This window comes from Rhinatrema bivittatum, chromosome 19 (genome assembly GCF_901001135.1).
Source record: "Rhinatrema bivittatum chromosome 19, aRhiBiv1.1, whole genome shotgun sequence".
In the NCBI taxonomy this organism is placed as follows: domain Eukaryota; kingdom Metazoa; phylum Chordata; class Amphibia; order Gymnophiona; family Rhinatrematidae; genus Rhinatrema; species Rhinatrema bivittatum.
In genome coordinates this window covers 21,590,162-21,599,627 of record NC_042633.1, presented here as the reverse complement: position 1 = coordinate 21,599,627, position 9,466 = coordinate 21,590,162, and the positions used below count along the sequence as shown (strand labels likewise).

Here is a 9,466-nt window from a genome sequence, read left to right as displayed (position 1 = left end):
CCACTGGGGAGTGTGAATCCTTGCACTAGTGCTGCTGGGGAGTATGAATCCTGGCACCAGTGTTGCTGGGGCTTGTGAATCCTGGCACCAGTGTTGCTGAGAAGTGTGAATCTTGGCACCAGTGTTTATGGGGCGTGTGGATCCTTGCACCAGTGCCACTGGGGAGTGTGAATCCTTGCACTAGTGTTACTGGAGCATGTGAATCCTTGCACTAGTGCTGCTGGGGAGTGTGAAACCTTGCACCAGTGCTACTGGGGAGTGTGCATCCTGCTATGCTCACAAGCTGGGCATGAAAGTCTAGACACTAGTGTGTCTTGTGGAGCACATGCCTTGTGCGAATCCTGGCTCTTGGGTGGGGAGAGGCCACACCGATCCTGATGCTAGCATGCTAATGAGTTTTTTCAGTCCAGGAACAGGCTCTTTGGTTCATCCAAAAAATAGAGCATTAAAAATGGGTTTTAGAATTCTTTGTAATTGTCTTTTTGCTGCAAATGCAAAAGGATTAAAAAAAAAGATAATTAAAACAAATTGAAAGAAAGAGAATAGGACAATGAGTGAGGAGTTTTCGTTTTTTGATGACTTAAGAAGTTTTTGCAGATTTTACTGCAGAGATTTCGTGATCGGCAGCATCTCCCCCCTCCCAGACGACGATCAACACAAACTTAGTCAGTGTTTTTCAGGGTGTTTTCAAAATCTGCTGAAGGCAAGAAAAACAGGTCCCAAAATAAGAAGCACAAATTCTCTGAAACCCTTTCTGAAGCTTTAGAAACATAAAAATACAAATAGAAATATCTCACCCCATCCTGCTGACTCAGGACCTTTTCCCCTGCTATCTTGTCCTCTGGGTTTTTCACTTCTAACCACCTGTTTTTTCCCTCCTCCCCCTCTCGCCCTAATTTCCTTTCCTTTCCTTTCCATTCCTTCCCATCCCTCCATCATCTAATCTTCTTTCTGAAGCTCCTTGTCACTTGCTGTCAGCTCCTCCCTTCTCAATCAGAGGAAACAGGGGGAGGCGCCGCTGTGCTGCTCTTCATCAGAAGCCCCCAACCCACACACACCCTCTGCTGCCACAGTAAGGATCGCACTGATACACATTAAGCGTGAATACAACACAGACAGATGAAGAGTGGATCTTCATCAGAGCCCCATGCAGGAGTCACACTGATACACGTAAAGCATGAATACAGAACAGAGAGATGAAGAGCAGATCTTCACAGCCCCATGCAGGTATCACAATGATACACGTAAAGCATGAGTACAGCACAGACAGCTGAAGAGCAGATCTTCATCAGAGCCCCATGCAGGAGTCACACTAATACACGTAAAGCATGAATACAGCACAGACAGCTGAAGAGCAGATCTCCATCAGAGCCCCATGCAGGTATCACAATGATACACGTAAAGCATGAGTACAGCACAGACAGCTGAAGAGCAGATCTTCATCGGAGCCCCATGCAGGTGTCACACTGATACACATAAAGCATGAATACAGCACAGACAGCTGAAGAGCAGATCTTCATCAGAGCCCCATGCAGGTGTCACACTGATACACTTAAAAGCATGAATACAGTACAGACAGCTGAAGAGCAGATCTTCATCAGAGCCCCATGCAGACATCACACTGATACACGTAAAGCATGAATACGGCACAGACAGCTGAAGAGCAGATCTCATCAGAGCCCCATGCAGGCGTCACACTGATACATGTAAAGCATGAATACAGCACAGACAGCTGAAGAGCAGATCTCCATCAGAGCCTCATGCAGGTGTCACACTGATACACATAAAGCATGAATACAGCACAGACAGCTGAAGAGCAGATCTTCATTAGAGCCCCATGCAGGAGTCACACTGATACACGTAAAGCATGAATACAGAACAGAGAGATGAAGAGCAGATCTTCACAGCCCCATGCAGGTATCACAATGATACACGTAAAGCATGAGTACAGCACAGACAGCTGAAGAGCAGATCTTCATCAGAGCCCCATGCAGGAGTCACACTAATACACGTAAAGCATGAATACAGCACAGACAGCTGAAGAGCAGATCTCCATCAGAGCCTCATGCAGACATCACACTGATACACATAAAGCATGATACAGCACAGACAGCAGAAGAGCAGATCTCATCAGAGCCCCATGCAGGTGTCACACTGACACACATAAAGCATGAATACAGCATGGACAGCTGAAGAGCAATCTTGATCCTTCCACCCTTTCCAATTTCAGACCTGTTTCCAACCTACCCCTCCTAGCTAAAATCCTTGAAAAACTAGTCAACTCTCGCCTCTCTCTCTACCTTGAACAACACAACAGCCCCATGCAGGAGTCACACTGATACACGTAAAGCATGAATACAGCACGGACAGCTGAAGAGCAGATCTTCATCAGAGCCCCATGCAGGAGTCACACTGATACACGTAAATCATGAATACAGCACAGACAGCTGAAGAGCAGATCTCCATCAGAAGCCCATGCTGGTGTGGTTTTGTAATCCCTAACTCATGTGTGCCTCGTTTTTTCTGGTTAAAAAAACAGACTTCCTTACATTCAGTTGCAATCGAAAAAGAAATACAGATGCAGACCTGTGTTACAGATGGGTAGAGCTTGCCCTTCTGGAGGAAGCCCATACATTTGTGTCTCTGCTCTGCGACTCCCACCTCCTGCACAGGGAATATGACGTAAAAAGACTTTGCTGTGTTCCTTCTGCCAATGTCCTCGCTGGACATCAGGATAGTCAGTGTCTGATGCCAACAGATCATGACAAATACATGCTGAGCTTTTTAATCTATTTCCTCTGTACAGTATCTTGATAGAGAACAAAAAAAAATCAAATCGGGACCTGGACAGATATGAGGCAGTAGTCACAGAGCAGACACACACACAAAAACACGTGCGCATGCGTATCACCGGCAGGGCAGAGAGAGGGATTAGAGCTGAGGCTCAGGGAGATAAAGTGACTCCCCCAGGGTCACACCCAGAGAGTCAGTGACAGAGCCGGGGATTAGAGCTGAGGCACAGGGAGATAAAGTGACTCCGTCAGGGTCACACACAGAGAGTCAGTGACAGAGCTGGGGATTAGAGCTGAGGCACAGGGAGATAAAGTGACTCCCCCAGGGTCACACACAGAGAGTCAGTGACAGAGCCGGGGATTAGAGCTGAGGCACAGGGAGATAAAGTGACTCCCCCAGGGTCACACCCAGAGAGTCAGTGACAGAGCCGGGGATTAGAGCTGAGGCACAGGGAGATAAAGTGACTCCCCCAGGGTCACACACAGAGAGTCAGTGACAGAGCCGGGGATTAGAGCTGAGGCACAGGGAGATAAATTGACTCCCCCAGGGTCACACCCAGAGAGTCAGTGACAGAGCCGGGGATTAGAGCTGAGGCACAGGGAGATAAAGTGACTCCCCCAGGGTCACACCCAGAGAGTCAGTGACAGAGCCGGGGATTAGAGCTGAGGCACAGGGAGATAAAGTGACTCCCCCAGGGTCACACACAGAGAGTCAGTGACAGAGCCGGGGATTAGAGCTGAGGCACAGGGAGATAAAGTGACTCCCCCAGGGTCACACACAGAGAGTCAGTGACAGAGCCGGGGATTAGAGCTGAGGCACAGGGAGATAAAGTGACTCCCCCAGGGTCACACACAGAGAGTCAGTGACAGAGCCAGGGATTAGAGCTGAGTCACAGGGAGATAAAGTGACTCCCCCCAGGGTCACACACAGAGAGTCAGTGACAGAGCCGGGGATTAGAGCTGAGGCACAGGGAGATAAAGTGACTCCCCCAGGGTCACACACAGAGAGTCAGTGACAGAGCCGGGGATTAGAGCTGAGGCACAGGGAGATAAAGTGACTCCCCCAGGGTCACACACAGAGAGTCAGTGACAGAGCCAGGGATTAGAGCTGAGTCACAGGGAGATAAAGTGACTCCCCCCAGGGTCACACACAGAGTCAGTGACAGAGCCGGGGATTAGAGCTGAGTCACAGGGAGATAAAGTGACTCCCCCCAGGGTCACACACAGAGAGTCAGTGACAGAGCCAGGGATTAGAGCTGAGGTACTGGGAGGTAAAGTAACTCCCCCAGGGTCACACACAGAGTCAGTGACAGAGCCGGGGATTAGAGCTGAGTCACAGGGAGATAAAGTGACTCCCTCAGGGTCACACAGAGAGTCTGTGACAGAGCTTGGAATTAGAGCTGAGGCACAGAGAGATAAAGGGACTGCTCTAGCATCACACACAGTGAGATATAATGACAGAGCCTCATCTTGGTCACAAATGCAAAAAATAAAATAACCCAAAACAGGCAGATTATCATCAAATACAGAGTAAGTGATCACAAACTAGAAAGAGAGGCAGACAATAACTGAACTGAAACCCCCAGAAGCCCGATTCTGTATGCAATGAAGCACAGGAGAACTAGAAACAGAAATGCATTTCCTCCTGTGCTGTGCAAAATACAAAGAGATCAGAGAATGCACATTCCCCAAAGCTGACAGAGAAAATCAAAGACTTGCCACAAAAGAATGAGCAGAAAAACTCTGTATGTTCCTGGAGGAAAGACAGAAACAGAGGCTATAGCATCAAAATCTGTGGGATCCTGCCACCAGACCAGAAACGTGACCAGGGACAATATAGAACAGCACGAAAAGCTGAGACGTCCCTGATGTTGTATTTCCTGTAACCAATACCTTTAACAGACTTAGTAACATATTTTATTTTTTAAATTTTATTTTCTTACACTTCTATTTTAATTATTTTTTATATTACTGTAGCATCACATGTAGATCTGAATCTGGATCGGAGCTGAGGCACAGGGAGATAAAGTGACTCCCCCCAGGGTCACACACAGAGAGTCAGTGACAGAGCCGGGGATTAGAGCTGAGGCACAGGGAGATAAAGTGACTCCCCCCAGGGTCACACACAGAGAGTCAGTGACAGAGCAGGGGATTAGAGCTGAGGCACAGGGAGATGAAGTGACTCCCCCCAGGGTCACACATACAAGGGCCAATGCAATAAAGTGTGCTCATCTTAGCACACAGGTAAACACGAATTTTGGATGCACAAGACTAACACTGTATGGGGATTAGCGCATCCAAAACGCACATCCAAACAAACGTGTAGCTAATAGCGCTCATCACAGGTAAATGTCACATAAATGAGGCTATTAGATGTTACCCCCGATGTAGAAAAATGCCGATCTCCCAGCACATCCTTTTTAACGCGGAAAATTTCTCGGCAGTCGTGGAGCTGGCGTTAAGTCATATCGTGAGCCAAGGGCACATGAAAAAACCAAAAATACTGCCCTGTTTGGTTCCTCCTACTTAGTATCGTTGCAATTGTAAGATCTACTGCTTACCGTGATGAAAATTAAAGGAAAATGTAATGAGCTACTAACCAAAAACGATTTCTGGGCGCACAATGCATGCGCACAATATACACGCTCAGGGAGATGCTATTATGCATGTATACTGTGCCTACAGATCAACTGTGGGGCGAGAAATCGGATGCTTGTATTGAGCACCCAGTTTCCTCATGCGCACACATTCACAGCTCCTGGGCACCGGATGCTTTTGCGCGCTAGGGCCATACAATCTCCACCTAGCGCTTCCTTTTTAACGAGGCTGCTCGTTTAAATATAGCATCGGGCACCCAGGAGAGGTAGATGGGCGCGCATTAGGAAAACGGGCGCTCAGTGCAAGCACCCACTTTACCACGCGTGAAACTGCATCGGCCCCACAGTGAGTCAGAGACAGAGCCAGGGATTAGAGCTCAGGCACAGGGAGATAAGAGTGCCCGATCAGGAGCTGACCAGGGTCCTGATGCAGACTCTTGCACTTCCTGGGTCCCCTGGAAGATCCTGGGACAGAGACAGTGCTTCTCTGGGCAGACTGGATGGGCCTGAAGGGGGGAGGGGTGGTCCTTCACCTGCTGTCATGGTCTATGTTTCTATGACTCCTCTGGGTGAGCACAAGAAGGGACCCTCTCTTTAATCCCAGTCACAAAATCGCCAGCACTCACAGATCCCAGGAAACTGATGGCTTTCCCTTCTCCCCAAACAACACAGCTCTGCAGAGTAGAGACAGAAGCACAGGGAGAGCCTGGGGGAGGGGGAGGGGGGGGGGGGAAGAGGAGAAACAGCAGCTACTGCCGCAGAATCCGTGGTGTCCTGCCACTGGGCCAGAGACGGGGGAGGGCAGGGAAAGGAAGAGAGGGGGAGGAGAGATGCATAAAAAGAAGGGAAGGAGAAAGGGGGAAGGGAGGAGACGGGAAGAGAGATGGAGACAGGGAGCATATAAAAGAGATGAGAGGAGGTAGTGCTGAGAGCCAGAAGGAATGAAAAAGCCAAGTCTTATTCCATAAGAGCATCCTCACTGGTGGCACTGGCTTATTCAGTCAGAGCTCTTAGGGGATAAGAAGTACTTACCCTGGCAGGTCTGGGCTGAGAACACTGTTGCCACCAGATTTGTAATTAGGTAACATAGCCTGAAAGGAGCTGTCAGCAGAACAGGTTGGGGGGTCCGATGTCATAGAAGGTAGAGAGGCTTCCTGTCTGGCACTCTTAACCCTATTCAGTCATCTATTCTCCTTACTCCCATTCTCCTGCCTTTCTCCACCCTCACCAAGTACATTTAGGGGAGGACCAGGTGATCAACATTTTTTTGGGGGGGGGGGGGGGGTGTCTCTTCTGTTCAGTCTTTTCCTGACAACTGTTTGAAGAAACTCCAGTTCTTTATACTCAGGATTGGGAGGGGGCTGAAAATACCAGGAGAGAGTCTGGCAAAATGCAGAGCGCAGGGGCTGAAAATGTAAGAGGGAGACTCCAGCAAAATGCAGAGAGCGCAGGGGCTGAAAATACCAGAGGGAGACTCCAGCAAAATGCAGAGAATGCAGGGGCTGAAAATACCAGAGGAGACTCCAGCAAAATGCAGAGAGCGCAGGGGCTGAAAGTACCAGAGGAGACTCCAGCAAAATGCAGAGAGCGCAGGGGCTGAAAGTACCAGAGGAGACTCCAGCAAAATGCAGAGAGCGCAGGGGCTGAAAATACCAGAGGAGACTCCAGCAAAATACAGAGAGTGCAGGGGCTGGAAATACTAGAGGAGACCCCCAAAAAATGCAGAGAGCGCAGGGGCTGGAAATACCAGAGGAGACTCCAGCAAAATGCAGAGAGCGCAGGGGCTGGAAATACAAGAGACCGCAAAATGCAGAGAGCGTAGGGGCTGCAAACCAGGGTTCAAATCCCACTACTGCTCCTTGTGACCTTGGGCAAGTCGCTTCATCCTGGATTGCCTCAGGTACAAGCTTGAGCCTAGATTCACCAAACTGCTATAAATATTGAAGAAATAGCACCTGCAATTAAAAATAAAGTGAGCGTGGTTAGGATAACTTTTCTGGTACAGCTGTGCATAGCTATTTTACTGCAACACGTGTTTAAATTTATCGCACCCGCGATATTTTCACATAGGATGAGAAGTCCCCGGAGAGACTCTTTTATCACATTTTGGCCTGCTGCTGGCTCAAGAAGCGAGCACCTTTGTAAAGGCTCACAAAAAAGTTAACTATCCCGCTTATGAGAGGGGGCAGTAGGAACTCCGGATGGGGTGGGGGAAATTTTATATGCACAGTCGGGTGTGCGAAGAGCATGGTTCCCATCGGTGAGGATTTGATGTGATTTTGGAGGGATGAGAGGTGAACGAAGAGGATTTCTCACGGGACAATCAGGACGGTGGTCCTCGCGTGTGGGTGGCATCGCGGGATGGCGCCCGGTCGCGGAGCACTTTTGTCAGGGTTTCCAGAGCTTTGACCGGCCCCTGCTGGGCATGCCCGGCATGGCACTGACCCTTCAGCCGGCGGGGGTCCCCCTTAAGTCTTCTTTCCTCCGGGCAGCAGTAGCCACGCGGGTTAAGGAGCTCTGCAGAGATTCCTGACGGGAATTTTCCTCACGGAATTACTAAAATGTAAATTGCCCCACAGGGGTCCCTCCAACTTTTTTCAAGCCGCGGTTCTCCGGTAAGTTTTGTTTTTGGTTTTTTTTACCCGTTTTCCGTCGATTACTGTCGAGTTTGGCCCTCGCAGCCTACTGGCCGTCGACCGTACCACGGCTCAAATTTAGTGCTCACTAATGGAGATCATGTCTCTGATGTCCAGGTGGGCGCCCACCTCAGCAGCAGTGATCATCAAACGGTATGGTTTAATATCACAAAAAGGATACGGAAAAGAAGCACAAAGACCCGAGTTTTGCAGTTCAAAAACACGGACTTTGAAGAAATGGGGAAGTACCTGGAGGAAGAACTAGAAGGCTGGGAGAACGAGAGAGATGTGGATCAACAGTGGACCAATCTAAAAGGAGCAATTATCAAGGCAACTACTCTATATGTTAGAAAAGTAAAGAAAAGCAAAAGAAAAATGAAACCTATCTGGTTCTCAAAGGAGGTGGCTGACAAAATTAAGGCTAAAAGAACAGCGTTCAAGAAATATAAAAGATCCCAAAGGGAGGAGCACAAAGAAGAATATCTGGTGAAACTGAGGGAGACGAAGAAATTAATCAAGACGGCAAAAAGTCAAGCAGAAGAGAGGATTGCCAAGGAGGTAAAGAGAGGTGACAAAACATTTTTCAGATACATCAGAGAAAGGAGAAAGCTCCGAAGTGGTTTAGTGAAATTGAAAGGTAGAAAGGATCAATGTGTGGAGAAAGACGAAGAAATGGCAGAAATATTAAACGAATACTTCAGTTCTGTGTTCACTAAAGAGGACCCTGGAGAAGGACTGACGCTAGTTAACAAGAAACTGGAGGGGAGTGGAGTAGATGTAACTTCATTTACAGTAGAAAATGTATGGGAAGAGCTGGGGAAACTGAAAGTGGACAAAGCCATGGGGCCTGATGAAGTTCATCCCAGAATACTGAGGGAGCTCAGAGATGTGCTGGCGGGGCCGCTGTGTGACCTGTTCAATAGATCCCTAGAAACGGGAGTGGTGCCGAGTGATTGGAGAAGAGCGGTGGTGGTCCCGCTTCACAAGAGTGGGAACAGAGAAGAGGCTGGTAACTATAGACCGGTTAGCCTCACTTCGGTGGTGGGAAAAGTAATGGAGTCACTGTTGAAAGTGAGAATAGTGAACTATCTACAGTCGGGAGAATTGCTGGACCAGAGGCAGCATGGATTCACCAGAGGAAGATCCTGTCAGACAAATCTGATTGACTTTTTTGACTGGGTAACCAAGGAATTGAATCGAGGAAGAGCACTCGATGTCATCTACTTGGATTTCAGCAAAGCTTTTGATACGGTTCCACACAGGAGACTGGTGAATAAAATAAGAGGCTTAGGAGTGAGTGCCGAGGTGGTGACCTGGATTGCAAACTGGTTGACGGACAGAAGACAATGTGTGATGGTAAATGGAACCTTCTCTGAAGAGAGAGCGGTGTTGAGCGGAGTGCCACAAGGAATCGGTGTTGGGACCGGTCCTGTTCAATATC

The 9,466-nt window shown here is 48.6% G+C and overlaps 1 protein-coding gene across 1 annotated transcript in view; it reads right to left on the bottom strand.

The window, feature by feature from the left end:
• Window positions 1-458: 458 nt before the first annotated feature.
• GRIN2D (glutamate ionotropic receptor NMDA type subunit 2D) overlaps window positions 459-9,466 on the bottom strand; it is a 47,486-nt gene continuing 38,478 nt past the window's right edge. The window contains exon 12 of the mRNA XM_029584443.1: window positions 459-485. Coding sequence (XP_029440303.1) covers window positions 459-485 — 27 coding nt within the window. The remainder of the gene's footprint in view (window positions 486-9,466) is intronic.